At 49.8% G+C, this 22,674-nt stretch overlaps 1 protein-coding gene across 1 annotated transcript; it reads left to right on the top strand.

Moving 5' to 3' along the window:
• Positions 1–5,891: 5,891 nt before the first annotated feature.
• On the top strand, positions 5,892–18,758 carry SOX13 (SRY (sex determining region Y)-box 13). The gene is made up of 13 exons (XM_006834218.1): positions 5,892–6,089; positions 7,654–7,765; positions 7,849–7,935; positions 10,012–10,184; positions 10,588–10,656; positions 11,056–11,170; positions 14,963–15,048; positions 15,254–15,416; positions 15,832–15,941; positions 16,068–16,164; positions 16,592–16,735; positions 17,661–17,877; positions 18,462–18,758. The coding sequence occupies exons 1-13, from the start codon at positions 5,892–5,894 to the stop codon at positions 18,736–18,738; spliced, it is 1,848 nt and encodes a 615-aa protein (XP_006834281.1). The 3' UTR covers positions 18,739–18,758.
• Positions 18,759–22,674: the final 3,916 nt, after the last annotated feature.

Genomic DNA, 22,674 nt, shown 5'->3' with positions numbered 1-22,674 from the left:
CCACTCATCCCTGATGTTAAGTGCCATCTCCAAAGTTGTTTCAACTCAATAGCAACCCTGTGTAGGGTTTCCAAGGCTATATATCTTTTTTAAATTTTATTTAAGTTTTTATTGTGAATTATTTGATAGTTTACATGGGAGGACATTAGGTGTACATTCATCCTATTGTATATCACTTCATTGCCATGATTACAATCCCCTCCATGCATCATCAAACAACCAAAGGGTATACCCCGCAAGCCTGCCCCTGGGTTGTCAGCACACAGCCCCTCTCCTTCTCTGGGTCTAGAGTCCCTGGCTGCTCCATCTCTCCATGGCATGAGGCTGTATATTTTTGAAGGACCAGAAGGCCTTATCTTTCTCCTGCAGAGTGGCTACTGGGCTCATACCAATGACCTTGTGGTTCACAGTCCAGTGCTTATTATATACTGACACTACACTCCCCATTTTTCCCTTACAAATACACTTTTGGGATAGACACAACAAGATATATTTCATTTTTATCTTAACTCTTCTATAAGAAACCACCCCCAAAGTACTACCATCACCACTACTGGTTCAGTCAATTCTGATTCAGAGCAACCCTGTTGCCTTGTTGCTAAGTGCTGTCAAGTCGGTTCCAACTCATAGTGACTCCGTATAGGGTTTTCAAAGAGTGGCTGGTGAGCTTTAACCACTAACCTTGCGGTTCAAGCCAACTTTGCAATCCAGCACATAAACCCACACCGCCACCCCAGGATTCCAGAGCATCCCTGTAGGACTGTAGAACTGCTTTACGGGGATTCCAACGCTGTGAATCTTTCCAAAACTAGACTGAGTAATTTTTCTCCTGTGATACAGCTGGTGGTTTCAAACCTCCAACTTTTTGGTTAGCATTGCTTAACCCCTTGTGCCACCAGAGCTCCTAGAAAACAGCCCAGCATAAGGATATGCCTTCATTTGTTGTTGCTAAGTGCCCTCAAGTCAGTTCTGACTCATACCCTATATAGGGTTTCTGAGGCTGTAAATGTTTTCCAGAGCAGAAAGCCACCTTATCTTTCTCTCGTATAATGGCTGGTAGGTTCTAACAGCTGACCTTGTGGTTCCTAGTCTGGTGCTTATTCTCTAGAGCCACAGCGTTCCCATTAGTTTGCTAATTGTTAAGTGCTGTCCAATAGGTCTGAATCATAGCAACCCTGTATAGGGCTTCTGAGGAGCGGATGGTGAGTTTGAACTGCCGATCTTGTGTTTCATGTTGTTATAATATGTTGTTGTTTGTTGTTAAGTGCCAACAAGTTGATTCCAACACATAACAACCCTGTATTGGTTTCCAAGGAGCAACTGGTGAGCTTGAACTGCCGACCTTGCAGTTCTAACTGACCTTGCAGTCCAGTATGTTAACCCACAGCACCGCACCAGTACTCCCGTAATATATATATTTATATATCTATAAGGAGCTCTGGTAGCGTAGTGGTTACGAATCGGGCTGCGAACCGCAAGGTCAGCAGTTTGAAACTACTAGCTGTTCTGCAGGAGAAAGATGAGGCTTTCAGCTCCCGTGAAGATTTACAGCCTTGGAAACCCTGTATAGGGTTGGAACGGACTAGACTGCACATAACAACAACAATTTGAAAGTGGGTGGGAAGGAAAGTTTAATTTTGGTCTGATCTGTAGGGTAGAACCAAAGAAGTTAACACATAGATCTCATTCAAGTCTGCTGCTTTTTAGTTTAAATATAATGTACATAGACTTGATTATACACGGCACTGTGGCATTGCATATTTTTATTTATACGTCTTATAAGCAGCATTAAGCTGTGCAGAATTGATACAACAATAGATATATGACTCGCCTGGTGTGGCGCTGTAGGGTCAGCACTGGGAACCACAAGGACTGGGAGCTGGAATTCAGGATGCCAGCAGGGCTGTTCTCAGGCTGGAAGCCAGAACTAGGGCATCAACTCCAGGGGAAGTTCCTTTTCAGCTTTGGCAGCCTGGGCGGTCCTTCTTGGCATTCTTTGTCTTGTAGATGATGGTTCCTCTTCCGTTACATTCAGAAAGGCTTAGGTATAGGGCCCACCCTATTCTGGCAGGTCACAATCAACATAACAAAAGAAAGTTACTTCTTAACCTGTTCACATTCCCAGGTTCTGGGGTTAGAATTTCATCTCTTTTTTGTTGTTATGTGATGTCTAGTCAGTTCAGATTCATAATGACCCTGTAGAGGGTTTCTAAGGCTAGTGGATTTGAACCACCAACTTTGTGGTTAGCAGTTCAGTGCTGATCTATTGTTCAGCAGCTTTGCAGTTCAAGCCTACCTTGAGGTCAAGTACTTATCCTACAGCACCACACCAGACTCCTGCTGATCTTTTGGGGAACACAATCCATAACAGTGTATAATACAGAGTAGTTGATACTTGGAGATCTAACTTGTTGGTTTTAAGTTAGTTCTGACTCACAGTGACCCTAATATAGGACAGAGTAGAATTGACTTACAGGGTTAGCATGGCGGCATGTTTTTTAAGAAGCAGATTACCACGTCTTCCTTCTTTGACTGGTCTAGCGGATTTGAATTTCTCATCTTTTAGTTAGCAGCCAAGCAGTTTAATGACTGTACCACAGGGCTCCTCATTGGAGATGTAGGGGCAGGAGTAGTGAGGACTAAGACAGACTGGCCCACTACTTATAGCCCATTGTTGTCCAAGGCCCAAATCAAGAGAAATTGAAATTCAGGTTATGTGATCGTCATGTTTAGTGCCTTCGAATTGGTTCTGACTTAGAGTGAACCCTGTATAGGGTTTCTGAAGAGCAGCTGATGTGCTTGAGCCACCGACCTTGCAGTCCAGTGCAATAACCCACACCAGGACTCCAAACATACACATGATGATGGTGGTGTGGTGGTGGTTATGTGCTGTGGAGACGGCTCTGACTCAGTGACCAGAGCTCCTACGTACAGAGTAGTTGATACTTGGAGAACACACAATAGAGACGCACATAAGCAGCTGGCCTTCATTATACATTCTACTTACACAAATTCCTCTATTCTAGTAGAAATATGTTGCTACTAGACTTCTAGTTCATACATGCATAGATTTATTCCAAACAAAACCTGTCTAAACATGTCTCTGTGAAGGCTGCAGACAAGTTCTCTCAGTAATACACTTGGATTTGTCTCGTTAAGGTGCCTTAGAAAATGTCCAATCAGAACATGCTTCTGAGAAGATCTGTGGACCAGTTCAATTTAAAATACAAAGGGTAGTCCAGAAGGCTGTGGTGGCTTTTTTTTGGTGGGAGGTGGTTATCAAAGGAGTTCTGGTGTGGTGCTATGGATTAATGCCTTGAACTGCGAAGTTGGTTTGAATCACAAGGGTTGGTGGTTCAAGCTCACCAGCTGCTCCTTGGAAACCCTGTACAGGGTCATTATGGGTTGGAACTGACTCAATGGCACTCAACAACAACAAAAGACTAATAGTCGTGGATTTTCTCAGAGGACACAGGGTGATCATTAGGAAGAAGTTTTAAGAAAATAGAAAGCTGCACAGTGAGAAAGTTGTGCTGGTGAATGGTTTTCCATCATGACAGAAAACCTGCTCATTCTTTAAGGGTATTAAGGGCTGTCCTGTGAGATTTTTTGGGGAACCCTATCCTATCCACTGATCTTGCCCTTCAGACTCCTTTTCTCAGAACATGATTTGAGTCTCTACAGGATGCCAAAGCTGCCATTTTGACATGGTGCAAATCAAGGAGCATAGATTTCTTTTGGGAAGTGTTAGAGAGCTGGAAACCCTGCCTTCAGGAATATATAGACCTGGATAGAGGATATGTTGAAAAACAAGTGTTTCACATTTTGATATTTTTGGTTAATAAAGGTTTCTATCATTTTATAACAGTACTTTCAGATTTATCCTTGTAGAACTTTCCAAGTCATTCCCAGCTGAGGTATAACAAAGGTAGCTCAGTGTTTGTGGGGACTGTACAGAGCATGACTACTGTGAATAAGAAGAATCAAATATATATATATATATTTACAGGGATGTGCTGTATATATAACATCTTTTCAGAGAATGACTGACTGCATCCAGAAAGGATTTATTGGGGACACTGGGCATGTGGAGCTGGGTGACCTCACAGGGCGGTGGACTGGCAGGAGCCCTTCTTGTGCTTCATGGGCTCTGCCTGGTTACCATGCCTACTCCTCTGCTGCATGAACTATTACCTCTAACCTTGCCCCCAGCACTGCAGATGAAGAGCTTCTCTCCCAAGTGACTCGTACAGTGTAGGAGGAGGTGGGTGGCCACAGAAAGCCTTGCCCCACTTGGAGCACTGTAGGTTTTCTTGCCTGCATGGATATACTGGTGCACAAGGAGCATGGAGCTCCAGGTGTAGGATTTGCCATCTGGCTGCAGGTGTATGGCTTCTCACTTGTGTGGGACCATGGGCCACACCGGGTTGACACTCTGGCTGAAGGCCTGGCCATGCTCACCACACTCTTAAGGCTTTTTGACGTTGTGGATGTGTGAAGTATGAGCTGTGGCTGAGGGCCTGGCTACCCTGGTCACACGCCTAGAGCTTCTTGCTCACCCATGTGGATGTAGTGGAGGAAGCTGGACCAGCTTCAGTGCTGGTCACCGTGTGGATGCTCTTGCTAAGGAGCAGAGACACACTTGGAGCTCTGTGGGGCCTCAAAGCTGTCCAGCTCGACCTGCTTGGGGCAGAAGCATCATGTGCCTGTATACAGGTTCCAGCCCCTGGTAGCTGACCTGTGAGCTGTTCCATACTGGTCCTGCCTTTGAGTCTCTGGGGAATGACCCTCAGCAGATTCTTCAACGCCTCTGCCTCCTGGTCTACTGCATCTCAGGAGCGTCCTCTCAGGTTCTAACTCAGAATATGCCCAGCTGGTGTTTCTTCCTGACCATCTTAGGGATCCAGATCCAATAGCTGCTCCTCTGGCTCTGGCTGGGGTTGGGAAAACACCTCAGGGCTGGGGGTGGAGGTGGGTGAAGCAGAGCTTCATGGTGATGGTGGGCTCCATCTACCTGGTCTTAAGAGACTGACACTGGGGGTGGGGGGTGGACAGGATGGGACTCCTGATTGTCCCCTAGGGCTACCATCTTCCCCAAAGCTTCCTGAAGGTGTGCATACTTGGGACCCCGGCTAAGTGGATGTCGGCTAAGTGGATGTCGGGGAGGTCCCAGGGTGGAAGTCTCTTTACCTCAGAGCAGGAACCCTTGTTCTGAGCTCAGGTTTCAGCCCCTGCTGCTGTAACACATCTGAAGTGGGAGGGGCGCCAGTATCACTGGCTCAGGAGCAAACATTCCTCTGTCCATCTTCTCAGCTGGGAGCCCTGTGCCTGTGGAGAAGGGGCACAGACTTGGAGAACATAGCTGCAGAGAGCACTCGCCGCCGTGACCTCAGAGGTTATGTGATTTGGACGTTGTGCGAACACCATATGATCTATATTATGGTGTTCCCATAACGTCCAAATCACATAATGTCCTATTTCACAGAACATACTGTGGACATTAAACAATGCATGCGTGTGTGTGTGCGCGTGTGTGTGTGTATGTGTATATAATCTTGGGTTCACTCCCTGACTTCCTTGGTGAACTCATCAGCTCGTTAGTCCCAACATTGTAACAGGCATGTAGTAACAAAGGTTGGGCCCAATCTTTAAAAATTTTAAATAGAAATTCAAAAAAGGGGGACATGCATACCTTTTCTGAATTTTCACTGCGGGTTCCAAAAATGTAAGCTTAAATTTTGTGTGAATGAGTTGTGTCTGTTTAAGGGGCAGCAGGAAGAACTGGGGTGAGGGGGTCGGTGGGAACAAAGGTGGACTCACTGCCTCAGGTGGACGTTCCCGTGGGGCCAGGCAACTCTCTCCTTGCCTCATCCTGCCCCTCCCTCCTCAGGATGTCCATGAGGAGCCCCATCTCTGCCAAGCTGGCCCTGGATGGTGTTGGCACCATGGTGAACTGTACCATCAAGTCGGAGGAGAAGAAAGAGACTTGCCACGAGCCTCCCCAGGGGTCGGCCGCTGCAGCGGAACCCCAGCCTGGAGACCCGGCCCAGGCCCCCCAAGATGGCACTGATCCCCCAGCTCCAACCCAGGTGCCTAGCACTATTCAAGGTTCCTGAGTTGGCACTCCCATCCCTGCTTCACACCATTAACCAGACTTGACTCCTGCTTGGCGGAGGCAGGCACCTTTCCTTAGCTGGGCAATCAATAGGTGCAGGCAGACAAGGTCATTGTAGGGACAGGAGGCTGCTTGGGTGACTGGGGAGGGGCTGTTAATGAATAGAGTCTGAGGCTGGAAAGCAGGGCACCAGCTCATTCCTGTGATTACTCACCTGATAACTGCTCACTTCAAATCAAACCAAATCAGTTGATGCCAAGTCCAACTCATGATGACGCCAGGTGTGTGTCAGAATAGAACGATGCCCCATAGGGTTTTCAATGGCTACTTTTTTTTGAGAAATAGATCACGTGGAGTTTCTTCCAAGGTGCATCTAGATTCAAACCTTCAACCTTTTGGCTAGCAGCTGAGAGATTCTTAACCATTTGTCTCACTCAGAGACTCCTACTTTTCACCTACTATGTGCTGATAGATAACACTATGCCCAGCACTGAGGAACTTCCAAGGCTAGTTGGGGGCTGAGATGTTCCTGTTGTTAAGTGCCGTTGTGTCAGTTCCAACTCATAGGGATCCTATATAGGGTTTCTGAGGAGCGCCTGGGTGGGTTTGAACTGTTGACCTGCTGGTTAGCAGTCCAGTGCGTCTCCTACAGAGTGAACACTGGCTTTTTCCTATGATTTGAAAAAAAATCAGTCTCAACTACCCAAGCAAGAGTTAAATCACTGTTAAAAATTATACAGTTCCTCACCCTTAAAAAGAGGAAGTTGAACTGTAAGATCAGTAAGATCTTAAGAATTCTACGATTTCATGCAGAAGGCATAAAAAGGGAATATATAATTAAAAGGCAGATATGAAGGGGCTTCAAAAAGTTTGTGAAAAAAATGGAATGAAAAGATCATGGCATTTTCCTGTGAACTCTTTGAAGCCCCCTGCTAAGTGGCAGTCAGGAGGGTTTCAGGGCTCTGAGGGATTCAGCAGGGTGGAGTAGGGAGTAGGAGGGACAGTGGTCAAGGAAGACTTCCTGGACCTGGGAGGACGGAAAGGTACTTAGATGAGAAGAGTGCAGGGGAGAGGGCTTCTTAAAGAAGGTGGGCCGGTGGGGGCCCTGTGAAGAATCAACCTGGCTACAAGGGCCATGGTTACTCACTGGCTTTTGGCCGGTGACTGCAGTGACCAAACCCATCCACATCCATTAACATCGTCAACAGTTCTATGACAGGGGAGATAGAATATTTCCATTTTCAGAAGAGGAGAGTCAGGTTCAGTGCAGTTCAGAGAGTCATGTGGGATCAAGCAGTTTATGAGTCACCCATCCCAGATGGAAACCCAGGTCTTTTGTTTAAGAAATCTTTTGTTCTTTTCACTATTTCAAGTAAGGTCACTGGGAAACTGGGGGAGGGCAGCCCTGCCTTGGTGGAGCAGCAGAAGCAGAATCTGGGATTCCCTAGGGCAGACATCTCTGGCATGGCTTAACCCCTCCTGTAGTCTGTTTCCCTCTTTTCTTGGGGGTGAGAGTGACAATTCAGGGTGTCTTGCAGGACTGTAGCTCTCCTGAGAGCAATGGGTCCCCAGAACCCAAGAGACCAGGAGCCACTGAGGCTGCTTCTGGAAGCCAGGAGAAATTGGACTTCAACCGAAATTTGAAAGAAGGTAAGACGTCTGTCCCAGAGAGACAGGGACCTGGGCACGGAGATGCTGGGATCATCGCTCCTGATAGTTCCACTGTCTTCTAGTTGTGCCAGCCATTGAGAAACTGCTGTCCAGTGACTGGAAGGAACGGTTTCTGGGAAGGAGTTCTATGGAGACCAAAGATGTCAAAGGTGAAGACGTGCATGGGTGGGCAGGGAGACAGTTTTGAGTTCCCTTTTCACTGCTGTCAGCCTGGCCTGAGGTCTACAGCTCTGGCTAGTACATCTTAGTAGGAGATTCATGGTGCCCTTGTGCCTGGCCTGTGTCACTCTGAGACCTGCCTAGCCCTACCATTGTTAAGTGCCATTGAGTCGGTTCCCACACATAGCTACTTGAATAGGGTTTCCCAGGAGCAGCTGGTGGGTTTGAACCCCTAACCTTATGGTTAGCAGTCCAGTGCTGATCCTACAGCGCCACTCCAAAATGCATAGAGAAACACCAAAAATTAGAGTATATTTATTGGGAGTAGATACGATTGGAGTCAGATAGTGTCAATCCAAATGTTTGGGGCAGGCAAGCCAAAACGGAGACAGTGAAGGCCTACTCTATAAGTTTGTTATTTTCTCAGGAGATAATATCAACACACAGGGTTCCAGGTCAATGGACAAATAGTCACTAAAGACCTGTCATATATTTTCCATTCAGAACTTGGGGACTCCTGCTTCTCAAAACGTTCTGCACAGAGATTGTTCCAGAAGAGCCCAATCTCTAACGCAAAACAAACCTCTGCTTAACTGCTTACTGTTGTTTAACTTTAAGGGGCCTTAGGAAAATAGTGCCTTAAAGTCTCAAGGTTCAACAGGACACCTAAGGGTAAATGGCCTGGGTGGGCCACCCCAACCCTTTGAACTCAGAAATCTGGATTCCAGGAGAATAGCATTGGTTTTGTCAGAGGTCACCATCATTCTTTACCTGGGTCCCTGAGCATTAGGTTTGGCTCATTCTTCTTCTAGAGGGACCTGGTGGGGAAAGAAGGAGGAACAGGACCGTGAACCACAAGGAAGAAGTGGAGTATGTGATGTTTCAGGGAGGGGACTGCAACCATTGAGATGAAACGATGTGTATGATTTGTTGAATGCAAAACTGATGATCTGCTCTGTAAACCTTCACTCAATTCACAATTAAAAGTTAAAAACAAAGAGTGGCCTGGTGGGAATTAAATCCCATAAAGGCTTCAGGCTCTTACCAGACCCTATGACCCTGAGTATGTTGTTGCCATTCCCTGGCCTAACTTCCAGAAGAGCCTGAAGTTCCCTTTCACCACGAATCATGCAGGCCACCAGGGTCTCAGTAAGTGAATGAGAAGTGGTTATTAAAAGGCTGTTGATTGGGTTCATTAGAGCAACAATTTTTCCAATGTGTGTTCGTCACAACCGCAGAGGGAACTTCAAAAAAGTGCAGATGCCCAGGCCCACCCCCGCCTTCCCCAGGGAAAGAGGGCCTGGTTTCTGAAATTTTCAAAGACTCCCTGAGTGATTCTGATGCAAATGATCTACAGCCTGAAGCTGTAGGAATAAACAATTGCATTAAATAATTGCATCAGACAATTAGCTAAATTGGAGGGCAGAGAAGCACTAACACTTACTGGTTTTAGAACCCTCTACCCAGACCCTGCTCGGAAACCCTATACAGGGTCGCTATGGGTCGGAACCGACTCGATGGCACATAACAACAACAACAACAACCCAGACCCTGGGCTAAGAACTTTCTATACATTTTTACCTCTTACCCTTCACAGCAGCCCCATGAAGTGGTTCTGACTAGAGTCTTTGACAGATAAACCAAACCTGCTATGGAGAAGTTTCATAACTTGCCTGACAGCTCATAGACAGGATGAGCTGAAGTGAAATTTGAACCCAAGTCTATCTTGCTCCAAGGCCTTTGCGTGACCCCAGCACCCTTGTCCATGCTGACCTTGTGGCACTGCACTCGAGGCTGGGATCTCGAGGGGCAGCTCTGGTGCTGAGATGGCCCATCATTGGAAATTCCAGGGCCTAAAGTTGGTGCCTGATGCTGGGGAATTTCTAGGCCTCGCTAGGTGTCAGGATAACACTATGAGGAACCCCTCTGAGCAGAGATGGTATCTCACTCATCTTTGTCACTCAGCTACTCTTGGGGGCTTGGAACATAGCAGTTGCAAAATGAATGTTGGATGGATGAATGGGTAGACGAGAGACTTCAATCATGGCTTTTTCATTGTGGAACAGGGACCCAGGAGAGCCTGGCAGAGAAGGAGCTCCAACTTTTGGTCATGATCCATCAACTGTCCACCCTTCGGGACCAGCTCCTGACAGCCCATTCAGAGCAGAAGAACATGGCTGCTATGCTCTTTGAGAAGCAGCAGCAGCAGATGGAGCTGGCCCGGCAGCAACAGGAGCAGGTAGACCTAGCTTGGTGTCTGACTATCCTTCCAGGAAGGACTCCATTGGGCTCTAGAGAGGAGCATCCTGGGAGTAAGCTTTGCCATTGTAATCTGTGGACTGGGATTGTAGGATTCCCAACTCTAAGTCACAGGCCTCTGGAGTGGGGTGGGGTGGGAGCGGGGTGCTGAAGAGACTCTGCAGTAAGCCTCGGATGGCTTCCTGTCTAACCTCAGTCCCTAGTGCTCTAAGGAAGGGTGAGCGCCCCACAAAAGGAAGATAGATTCTGCTTTCTCCAACCTTCTCAGTGGTTTGGCCCAGTGTGGCAGGGCTGGGTACCGCCGGTGAAGGCAGCTCTAGGAGTCTGGAGCACCCAGGGCCTAATGTCCATGGCCTCTTGGGCCACTCTTTCCCCTCAACCAGATTGCTAAGCAGCAGCAGCAGCTAATCCAGCAGCAGCATAAGATCAACCTCCTTCAGCAGCAGATACAGGTAAAGAGAGAGGCGAGCTGGTAAGAGCAACAGGGCTAGCGGTTGACAGCAGCCTACACAGGTGCGGGGCAGAGGGTGGGAACACAATGTGAGTTAAAGCTAGAGTCACTAGAGGAGGATCACACGGCATGATCCTAAGGAGTGGGATCTGGTTTCTGCTGGAACCTCCTCCTCAGTCTTTCTGTTTTAAGGAACACCTCCAGAGTATCTTCCTCTCCACTTAGGAATCCAGGGCAGGTAGACATGGGGCTCCTAGAAGTGGCATGGACCCTTTTGAAGACTGTCCCTGTTCCTTACCCTCTACGCCTCAGTGGGTCCATTCTGTATCCTGGGATGACCATAGCTCGGTAGCTCTTGGGGCCCTTGAGGACTCACTGACACAGGGTTTCTTGCCTTCAGCAGGTCAACATGCCTTATGTCATGATCCCAGCCTTCCCCCCAAGTCACCAGCCTCTGCCTGTCACCCCTGACTCTCAGCTGGCTTTGCCCATTCAGCCCATCCCCTGCAAACCAGGTGAGTGTGGTGGACTGGGCTCTCACCACCAAGGTTGGCTGGTTGTGAGGTGGTCAGGAAGGAGCCCGGAACTTATCTACTAATTTGCTGCAGGGCCTTTCTGGGCCTCAGTTTCTGGATCGGACCAATCATTGGAAGACTAATTGTTTATTTCCAAACATCACTGAAAGAATATCAAGAAATAGCATTTTAGAAACAAACCATAAAGTGTTTGCCAGATGTAAGATGTTATAACCAGTCTAGGTGCTAGAATCACCAACTCTATTGAACATGAATACCAACAGTAGGCAAGTCTGTGGTCACTGCGATTCCATACAGGCGGAGCACTCACCACATGCCCAGATACCATGTGCAGTGCTGCGGTGGCCATGATGGTGACAAAATTGGGTCTTTGAGCTCCAGGAATTTATAATCTGGGAAGGGAGAAGAAGAGTAATAATTGGAGAACCAGGGAAAGCTTCCTGGGTGGGAGGCACATTTGACCTGGTCCTCGGAGAATGCGTGAAATGGGGGCTGAGGGCAGAGGACAGGCGGAAAGGTCGAACCAGGCACAGACAACCCTGGGTCCTAGCAGCTGTAGGGGCGGGTCGGAGGTTTGAGGGGAGGCGGATACAACTGGGAGATCACTTGGGACCAGTGCATACAACTGGGAGGTCACTTGGGACCTCCCAGGAGTCTCGAGCACCCAGTGCATGGAGCTTGCTTGGAATTGATTCTGTAGGACATAGAGCACTTGACCATTTGAATGGAGAATGCATGGTGTCACTCTGGCTTCCAGTGATAATGGAGGAGGGACTAGCTGGGGGTAATTCTAGTGACTGGGGATGACAGCTGAAGTAGGGCAATGACAGTGGAGATGGGGACAGAGATAGAATGATTGTGTCATAATGAAGGGGCAGGTCACGGGACAGGGCAGAGATGTTGCCCATATTTGGCACTGGAGTGTGAACAACTTTAAAGTGGTCCACCCTCCTTGTTCCACTGGCGAGAAAGTATAGGAGCCAGAAATCCCCTGGGAGAGTCCCATTGGGTTTACCCCTGAGCCCATAAGTCATGGGAATGTACTCATTGGTCAGCACCACTAGCCTGGGCCTGCACCTGGCTGGGGTGAAACGGTCAGGCCCTTTGTTGAAGCACGTTTCCATTTTGGTGGCGGGAGCTTAGGAAATGAGGAGTAGATCGGGGAAGATGGGGCAGTGAGTGGTACAGATGATTATGGAGCAGAACTGTGGAGGTGAGGAAGACGGAGGCCTGGGCAGGGAGTAGCCGCAGAGTGCTTTCTGGAGCCGGTAAGCAGGAAATACGCTGCAGAAGAGAGGCCAGGACACACAAGTTGGCCCCTGCATCGTTTGCTGCAGAATCCTATCAGCGGGGGACCGCTAGACTGCCAAACCCGTCTCCCTAAAGCTGAATAATGGTCCTTATCAGCTCTTGAGTCTCATAAGGTGCCCAGTGCCTACAGCTGACTGTAAACTCCCGAGCCGGTATTCAAGGCCCTCTGCTCTGACCTGGCTATCTTTCTTATCTTTCTCTCACACCCTGCAATTCCATCTTGGCCTGTCTCACCCTGTCTATTCTGTGGTTGCCACCTCCCATCTCAAATCCACTAGGAAGCCCGTGCTAACACCCCCAACGGGAATAAAGTTCTTTAACTCAATAAGTGGAGTCCTGATGTGGCGCTGCAATTTAATACGCTGAACTGCAAGGTTGGTTTGAACTGCAAAATCAGTGGTGCAGACCCACCAGCTGCTCTTAGAAAACCCTATACAGGATTGCTATGAGTTGGAACTGGCTTGATGGCACTTAACAACAGCAACAACTCAGTATGTGTGCTGCACACAGCACAGCCTGCAGTGAGCTTAGTGACCCATGCCTGGGGCTGTTTTCCATCTGAACTCTGAACTGTTTGAAGCTGGGCTGGGTTGAAGGTGAGTGAAGAGAGAAAATGCTGTGTAGACAGGATAGGATGGTTTTTGCATAACTAAAACCTCAGTGCATGGAGGGGGCCCCAAAAGGAGCTCCCAGTGAGTGGGTGGATTTAGAATCCCCAGGTGGGACTTCAGGGTAAAGTGCTCCATGTCTGGAGGTTCAGGCACATCTACTCAAAAGTTTTGGGTACGACACTTGATAGCCATCTCCTCGGTAGAGAGAGAGAGGGCGGGTTTAGTTATTTAAGAAAGCCCCTTCCAGGCCTGAATTTGGAGACACTGATTTACTGTAGTGTCTGTCATTCTTTCATATCCCAATAGTATGGAGCAGTAGAGAAAAACCTAGATTTTAGTTAATAGAGAGCCCATTGAAATATAATTGATAGAATTTTAGTTTTAGGAAAACTTGGTTTGATTTCTAGCTTTATTACTATTAGGTATGTGAGCTTGGGCAAATTCCTGAACTTTTGAGTCTAGTTTTCTCATGTACAGAATGAGGATATTTGGCTGAATGATCTCTGAGTTCCCAACTCTAGTCCTAGAGTTCTATATTTCTACATAGTTGAATTATTTTATCATGCTGTTGCTGAGGAATATGACTAACACTTTTGAAGCTACTAATTTTATGTCAAGCTTTAAAGTCCATAATTGTTACCTTTGGGAAATATTACTTGACCTACAGTATGTCCAAATCAATTTAATAAAATCACTTTATAACAGGAAAAAAGAAAAGAAAAGAAAGGATAGGATGGACTGTGAAGTGTAGAGGACCTGGGTTCCAATCCTGGTGTTGCCATTTATTAGCCATGTGAGCAACCCATTTCATATCTCCAGGTCTCAGTGTCTTTATCTGTAAAATGGGACAATGAATAAATGAGCTGTTATGTGTCACACGCTATGTATTAGTGTGAGAAAATGCACAGGTGAATAGTTACTGGAGTCTTAAAGCTGGCAAATGACTATAAGATGCAGCCATTCGTCTCTCCTTGTCTGGAATTAAGAAGAGTGAAGAAAATCAAAGACACAAGAAAACAGTTGGTAGACCATGGAAACCACAGTCTCCATCACCCGGACACCACTACTAACTATTTGGATCAGGAGCACAATGGAAGGTCCTGGAAAGAGAGGGAGAAAAAAAATGTAGAACAAAATTCAAACTTATAACGAAGACCAGATTTCCACTTATGGAACCCTAAGACTGTGGTGCTTAGTCACCCTTCAAACATGGAACTGCATCCGCCCCTGGAGTTCAACTTTTAGTTAAACGTTAAGTGCCGTCGATCACTTCTGACTCACAGCAACCCTGTATAGGGTTTCTGAGGAGCAGCTGGTGAGCTTGAACCACCAAGCTTGTGGTTCAAACTGACCTTGCAGTCCAGCGCATTACCCCACAGTGCCACACCAGGATCTCATGCTGTTAGTAAGTGCCATCAAGTCGGTTCTGATTTACCGTGACACTGTATAGGGTTTTTCCAAGGAGCAACTGGTGGCTTTGAACCACAGACCTTGTGATGAGCAGTCTGGTGTTTATCCTACAGTGCCACAAAATTGAAACCCTGGTAGAGTGAAAAGATGGCATACCCACTCTTGTTGAACTATTGGGTTGGTTGGGCTCCAGTGTTTGGGAGACTCCTTAGAGTGATTTGGGGAGGGCACTGGCTGGGTGAATATACCAGTCGTGGGGGTGGAGGGGTGGGAATGGAAAGTTCTGTAGCAGCACTTTGGGTCTGGGGAGGACAGTGGTTGGAGCCAATCTGGGTCCACCCTCAGGCTCTGCCCACATTGTAGTGCTGGGACCTCGTCAAGCAGATGTCTGCTGTTCTGTACTCATCCAGGACTTTTCTCCTTGCCGCCTTTTCCATAGTGGAGTATCCGCTACAGCTGCTGCACAGCCCCCCTACCTCGGTGGTGAAGAGACCTGGGGCCATGGCTGGCCACCACCCCCTGCAGGTACTGCCCCTGCCCAGCAGGCCTGGGGCTCCCTCCTGACCCAATGATGGCTGGCTGCCTGGGGTGTTTATGGTGATTCCTCTTGGCATCCTTGACTTCTCTTTTTCTGTTGCCTTGTCTGTTGGGAACATGCTGGTCTTTCTTTCTGCCTCTCTGTGGGATCACCTTTGGTGTCTCACCCTCTGACTTTCTGGGTCTCTCCCAGGAGCCCTCCCAGCCCCTGAACCTCACAGCCAAGCCCAAGGCCCCTGAGCTGTCCAACACTTCCAGCTCCCCCAGCCTGAAGATGAGCAACTGTGGACCCCGACCCCCGAGTCATGGGGCCCCTACGCGGGACCTACAGGCTAGTCCCCCAAACCTGCCTCTAGGTAAGCTTTCTGACACCCTTACCTTTGCCTTAGCCCTTCCCAGGTGAGAGCCTTAGAGGCATGACATCAGCTCAGGCATATCCCCTCCTCCCTCTCATAAATCAAGGGGTTAGACCTGCTCTCTTAGGACCCTTTTCGTCCCACCATTCAGTGTCTCATAAGGCTTTTCCCTGTCCTCCCCTCCCCGTGTTAATCCGGGATCACGCCCACAGGGCTTCACAGCTTCAGGGCTGCTGTTCCCATGCCTAGTCTCTTGGCCTGCACACGAGACAGTGCTAATGCCAGACACTGGGAGAGTCACAGTGCAGCCACCCTGGGGCGCCCGGAGGAGTCTGACCTCACAGCAGGGCCGGGTTTGGACTTGGGCTTAGTGGATGCTTCAGCTCTCCCTGTCCTCACTCCCTCTTTGCCATAGGCTTCCTTGGTGAAGGGGACGCTGTCACCAAAGCCATCCAGGATGCTCGGCAGCTGCTGCATGGCCACAGTGGGGCCTTGGAAAGCTCCCCCAGTACTCCCTTCCGTAAAGTACGACCCGGGAGCAGTGGGCACATGGTGGCCAGGGGTGGGCAACTCAGTCTGAGGCCACCAAAAGGAAGGGGCAGTGGCGGGAAGCAGAGGGACCGCAGTACAGGTTGCACCTGTCTACCCCAGGACCTCATTAGCCTGGACTCATCCCCAGCCAAGGAGCGGCTGGAGGAGGCCTGTGTGCACCCACTGGAAGAGGCCATGCTGAGTTGCGACATGGACGGTGAGGGCCCCGGGCAGGACGGCCCACTGCTGCTTCCACACCAGGGCCAGGGTGGGTCATGTCCTGTCTGCCTCCAGTCCCCTCATCCCTATTGTGTCTGCAAAGTCTTTTCTGGGCTTGTGTGCCTCTGTTGTCTTGTACTCTTCAGTTGTTTCTGTATCTGCTTTCCTACATCTTGTGACTGCAGGGGTTCTATTCTCTCTCTCCTAAGGGGCCCTGCAGCGTCGGCTCCCTGGCGTGTGTCTTTGGGTCCCTGACTAGGCCCCTGTTGACATCTAGCTCCAGCCTTGCTTGTCCTGGGCTTGCCTCCTCGGGAGCCTCCCCAGCGCCTCCTAGTGGTCAAGTAGGGACCACCTATGTTCTCCCCCACTGGGTAGACTTGTCACCATAGACAGGCCACCCAGCTGACTCAACCCCTGCCCCTTAGGCTCCCGCCACTTCCCCGAGTCCCGGAACAGCAGCCACATCAAGAGGCCTATGAATGCCTTTATGGTGTGGGCCAAGGACGAACGGCGAAAGATTCTCCAAGCCTTTCCAGACATGCACAACTCCAGCATCAGCAAGATCCTCGGTGAGGGCCAGTGGGTGGGGCTCCAGAGGCCAGAGCCCAGCAGGACTCTGTTGAACTTGGGTGGAATCTGATGGGCAGTGGGAGTCAGGGGAGGTATGGGGATAGCTGGGTCTTGTACCATTGTAGGGCTCATCTGGTAGCAAGAAGAGAAGAGTTGTGACTGTGTGACCACCTTCTACCTAGCCCTTTCCACTCTGTGTATGCCCCAGGCCCTTGGAGCTGCCTCTGGTTGGCACCAGGAAAGACTGGTGTTCATGGGTTGTTGGGAGAAAACCCCAAACCAAACCTACCGATTCCAACTCTCCTCTAGGGGTGGCGTTAAGTACCATTAAGTTGAATCCTACTCATAGCAACCCTGCATGGGGCTTCCAAGGAGCGACTGGGTGATTTGAACCACCAGCCTTACAGTTACCAATGTGGTGCTTATCCTACAGAGCCACCCAGGCTTTCTAAATGACTTGTGCTAACTGGAGGCCTCCAAGGAGGCATGTAGGGCAGGCAAGTGATGTAACAAGAGAGGGCAGTGTGGTTTCCCAGACTGAGACTTCTTCAGTGTCAACGCAGGCCCCTTGTCAACTAAGACCAGGTGTTTTGCCCTGAGCAGGGAGCCTGTCTGGGTTTGGGGAGGCCTGGGTGGGGTGGCTGCTCTTTTGCTTATGCAAACCAGAGGCAACTTTCAAGTTTCTGGGCTATCTGGGAGGCAGGTGGCTGATGAGCTTTTCCCTGGCAACTGGGTGTTCATAGACTCACACACGTGACTTCATTCATGCATTTGCCCAGTATCCAAGGAGGTGCTTGCCCGTATTATTACCTTGTTTGCCTACCCAAGGGCCAAAGTCTCCTGGGTGACTCCAGGGCCTGCCTACCCAGGGTAGAGGTGGTCGGTCTGGCCCAGCACTAACTGCCTGTACTGGGGCTGGGCCAGGCTCCCGCTGGAAGGCCATGACCAACCAGGAGAAGCAGCCCTACTACGAGGAGCAGGCGAGGCTGAGCCGACAGCACTTGGAGAAGTACCCAGACTACAAGTACAAGCCACGGCCCAAGCGCACCTGCATCGTGGAAGGCAAGAGGTTGCGGGTGGGCGAGTACAAGGCCCTGATGAGGACCAGGCGCCAGGACGCCCGCCAGAGCTATGTCATCCCGTAAGTGCCTGGCTCGCCTTTGCAGGCAACACCACGGGTGCTGGGTGTACACATCTGTGACCCTATCTGTGTGTTTCCCCAGTGCAGGGCTAGGCCTGCATGTGTGACTCTAGGGGTCACTGAACATGACTGTGGTGGGTACTTCATAGATGATGTATGTGACTGAGTGACTGTGAGAGACTGGCCACTTGTACCTGGAAAGACGTGCCTCTGGGTCCCATTTCTGATGACCACATTAAACATGTTCAGAGGTATTCATCACACAGAATTCATAACTTGACCAAAAGATTTACTCTAGCGGGTTCCTTTAAACAGGAACTCTCTGGGACATTTCAAATATGCTGAAATTTCCAAAAGTGGGATTTACACATGATCTTTCATTGGTAAGTGGTAAACAAGTCCAAGGAGCTAGAACTACCTGTGTGTGTGTGTGCGTCTGTGGCTGACGGTGAACTTGGTCATCAGAAAGCATACCAGGGACAAGGCACACTGCACTGGTAATCCATGGGCTGAGGAGGCCTGGTGGGAGCTGAGGTGGAGTAGAGACGAGAGTGGGTTTCTGACTGCTCTTCGTTGCCCCTCAGCCCGCAGACCGGCCAGGTGCAGCTGAGCTCTGCAGATGTCCTGTACCCGCGGGCAGCAGGCATGAGCCTGGCACAGCCTCTGGTGGAGCGCTATGTGTCGCGGAACCTGGACCCCAACATGCCTGTCATCGTCAACACCTGCAGCCTCAGGGAGGAGGGTGAGGGGGCTGAGGACAGGCACTCGGTGGCTGATGGTGAGATGTACCGGTACAGCGAGGATGAAGATTCAGAGGCTGAGGAGAAGAGCGACGGGGAGTTGGTGGTGCTCACAGACTGAACCCGACTGCCTGGATTGGGCCCCCCTTTCCTGGGGAAGGCTTTGCCTGACCCAGTGGGCACAGTTAGCCCACCTGAACTATGCTGGTACTTGGACTTGGTGTGCCCAGGAGACAGGCACAGCTGTGTACCTGTAGATACATTCACAAGGGAGATGCCCCCACCACACCACACCTGCCGTTGGCTTAGGTGGGCAGGGCCTGCGTGGTAGACATGTGCTGAGCTGGCTGAGTTCCTTGATCCTTGGGGCCCACTGCCAGGGGACACTGTGTGACCATCTTCTTCTGCAGGTTTCCCCACCTGGGCCTTCGGCAGCTATGGATCTGTCCTTCTCGGGCCACATGCTTTTTTGTCTCCATTCTTATCTTGGCGGGACCAGCCACCATGGGACCAAGACTCCCTCCCCACTTTCCCCTGCATACCACTCCTCTATCTCTAGGGTCACTTTGTACTTTATGCAAAAGGGCCTGGCTGCCCCTCACTGACTTTTTCTTCTGCCAAGCCCATTGTGCCTGCTGTGTGTGTGCACCTGCGCTTGTGTGTGTTCATTTGTTCATTCACTGCACAAAATATTTATTGAGTGTCCACTCTGTGCTGGGCACTGTTGCTGAGTTTTCGTGGGTGTATCTCTTGAGCTATTCTCGCTTCTCTGGGGGCCTCTTTCTGTGCTTCTCTGTGTCCCCAAATTGCTACCTCTTTGTCAGTCTGGGTGTCTCAGGTTCTTTGTGTCTTTGTGTGCATCTCTCTCTGACCTCTCTGCAGGCCCTCTGTTTCTGTCTCCTTTCTGGGTGTCTGTCCCTACCCCTCGGCTGCCTTCATCTCTGACAGTCCATTCCCACAGAGCCATTTTTAGCTCTGAGCAACACAGAAAGTGACCCAGCCCCTGGTCCCAACCTGAGGCCCAGGAAGCTCCTTCTTGGCAAGACAGAGGCTCTTAAGAGAGCAGGGTCCACTGGCAGCTGGCCTCTGTGCCATCCTTATGAACTGGTGATGGAAGGGGCTGGTAAGGAGAGGACTCAGGCATCCTCCCTTGTACCCACTACCACCACTGCTGCCCCTCTGCCTTCTCTCTTGCCCCCTCCTCTCACTCCACACTGTCTGCTCAGAAGAGTAAGCTCTACCAGTCATCTCCCTGAGAAAGTCGAGTCCTACTAGAGCCTGACTCCAAATCCCAGAACGCTATCTGGGAAGGGTAGAAAGGGAGGCCCACATGCTACAGGAACAGATGTGCCTGCATCCCATCTTCTCCCCTCCCTCTTGCCCCCAGCAACTCCTGTCCAAGCCCCTACTTCTCTCCAGGCTGTCTTTTTTTTTATGACTGTAAACATAGATAGTGCTTTATTTTGTTAATAATAAGATAATGATGAGTAACTTAACCAGCACATTTCTCCTGTTTACACTGGGAAGGTGGGGGGAGTGGGTAGAGGGTTTTTTTTGTGTGTGTGTGTGTGTGTGTTCTCTTGGCATAATAAAGACAGACCATTTTAGAATCTGACCCTTGCACCAGGGAGCAGGGAAAGGCTGGCCTAAACCAGAATTCCTAAATGTGCCACCAACCCAGGCACCACTGCCCCCTGGTGGCAGCATACTGGAGTTACAAGAGGGGCCTAGGAAGAGCCCATCTAGGAGGCCAAGCTGCTGGCAAATGACAATGCCACTGCCTTGAAAGGGCAGTGGTAAGAGCATTATAATAGGAGTCCAGAAGCCTGAGCTCTTGCCCAAACTAGCCTCCTGGCCTGGAAGAATCAAGTCTCCCCTCTGGGCCTCAATGTTCTGGTCTGAAAGCAAGTCTTATTCAAGGCTCTTTTTAGAGAAGCAGCCCTTTGAGACTGTAATGAAACCTATGGACCTTCAGCCCAGAAAAAAAGACTCCCAGGCACACCCCACCCAAGCCCATCCACTTATGTGAACCCTTTTATCCCACCCCCAAATACTGCCAACAAGGGTCTCAAATGCTCTGACCATATGTTTTAAACATATCACATTAGTATGGACTGGGAGCAGCGGAGCTGAATGGTGCTTCTTGTGAATGACTGGACTTTTTAACAGGAAGGATCCAGTCTTGGGAAGGACTAGCAGAGGCATGTGTCCACAACATGGGAGGTAATGGACACCCCACAGGCCTGGTCCTAGGTGTATTGATCTGGGACGAGTCTCTTCACTGGAAAAGACTCGTGGTCAAACTAGAAGACTCTGCTGGATACTCCCTTAGAGAAGTGGTCAAAAGAACCAGCAATGTTTAGAAGAGCCTGGGACATAGCACAGGGACAAAACTGCTTTCTCTAAAGCTGCCAGGAATAAGTTCTATGTTATTCCTGAGGTATAATGTGGGCTCTTAGATGAAATTCTCCATGGCCAATATTCTGGCTTAGAGAACAAGTTTTCTTGTTAAACACGAAGATGTTTAAAAGTGGTAGCAAACTTCTCAACACTAGCAGTATTCAAGCAAACGCTCCTGCATACTGGAAAAGAAATTGCTAAATTGGAGAGGGTGGTGGCTGAAAAGGGTAAAGGTGTGGTTGAGTCTAAAGCCACAAACCTTATAGGTTTGAAAACTGCCCAAGAATTTAATTCCTTCTTATCTAGGGAGGTAACGGCTGCTGGATACGGTGGCTTGGTTTTTCCAGCCCAGAACATGTGGCTCATCTCCTTTGCCCTCTCTACCCTGTGTCTCCCAGCCATCTTTAGGCTGGAGCAAGCAGTGGAGCCCAGTTGGCCTGGTCCTTTCTGGGGAAGATGCAGGCCATGGAGAAGAGCGTAGCTACCTGTAGCACCCTCTAGTGGCACATGGAAGAGTTGCATGTCTCAACTACCATCCCCTCACTGGGTTTCTGGCCAAGTCCAGGCAAGGTCCTTGGCCTCTCCCTCTGCACCTCACCTTTATAACCCATCCCCAGGTCCTCTGTAGTCTCAGATGAATTGCAGAGGCCAGGAATAGTGTGTCCTGGTCATCTTGCTCTTTGTCTTTGTCGTCTCCTGGGCTAAGAGTCCGATTCCCAGGAAGATAAGCCTGAGAGCCTAAGCTGGAGCCTCAAACTGAATTGAACTCTCTAACCCTGACGTCAGCATTGAGGTGACTCAAGGCCTGAGATGGATGAACAGGCAAGTTGTAGGCTAGTCTGGAGGGCACTGAAGGAGGTAGGTACTCCAAGACTGTGGGGAAGGTGGTATACCTGAACCCTCTTTACCACCACTTCTCCAGAGGATTGAAGAACGAGAATGTCTCCTCAAAGAAGGCAGAGGGATGGCTTCTGGTGACCCCTGGGAACACAGGACAATACCCAGGGCAGGGCCCTGCCACCACCTTCTCTGCTCACAGCTGCAACCCTAGCTCCCATGAGGCTGTAAGCGGAGCTGACACTAGTTACTTCTGCCCCTGAGCTTTAGAGGTAGAGCTGAGAGGAACAAGGAGGGCAACACTGCTGTTTCCTCCACAGGAAGGCCATGGCTATGACCACCCTGAATGGCCCTACCTGCCCACTCCTGACACCATTCCTCCCTCTACTGTCCTGTGGTGCCCTTACAGGTTTGGTTACTGCTGCCCATGGAACTCAGCCACACCGGATCCCTGTGACCTTTAAGAAGGCCCAGTTGCAGTGGTTGCCATGGCACCTGCACTTTACTGGCAAAGCCCAGTAGCCACTCTCTTGGCAGGCGGTATGGCTGCTACCTTTGCTCTACTCAGAGTGTTGGGCACATTCTGAGGTTTGCTGGCAGCCAGCTCTGGAGGTATAGCTGTCACACGCCCAGAGCTGCTGAGAGGGACATCCCTTCCCACCAATACTTCTGGCTCTCCCCTCCCTCTGGCTGGTTCCAGAAACTTCCCTTGCCTGTTGCCAGGCAGAGCAGCCCCCTCAACCCCTTTCCCTACCTGCAGCCAGTGGTCAGGAGGACGAGATGACCAAAAAAGTCCTGAGCATTTCATCTCAAGTTGAGA

This window comes from Chrysochloris asiatica, unplaced genomic scaffold (assembly GCF_000296735.1).
Source record: "Chrysochloris asiatica unplaced genomic scaffold, ChrAsi1.0 scaffold00009, whole genome shotgun sequence".
NCBI classification, from domain to species: Eukaryota; Metazoa; Chordata; class Mammalia; order Afrosoricida; family Chrysochloridae; genus Chrysochloris; species Chrysochloris asiatica.
Note: the sequence above shows the minus strand (reverse complement) of the source record. Positions and strands in the feature narration are given on the sequence as shown.

Excerpts from the sequence above, each read along its gene's own strand:
- SOX13 (XM_006834218.1), top strand. The coding sequence starts at position 5,892 with ATGTCCATGAGGAGCCCCATCTCTGCCAAGCTGGCCCTGGATGGTGTT. Across the intron at positions 11,171-14,962 it reads GCCCATCCCCTGCAAACCAG|TGGAGTATCCGCTACAGCTG; the intron begins GTGAGTGTGGTG and ends CCTTTTCCATAG. Across the intron at positions 17,878-18,461 it reads CGCCAGAGCTATGTCATCCC|CCCGCAGACCGGCCAGGTGC; the intron begins GTAAGTGCCTGG and ends GTTGCCCCTCAG.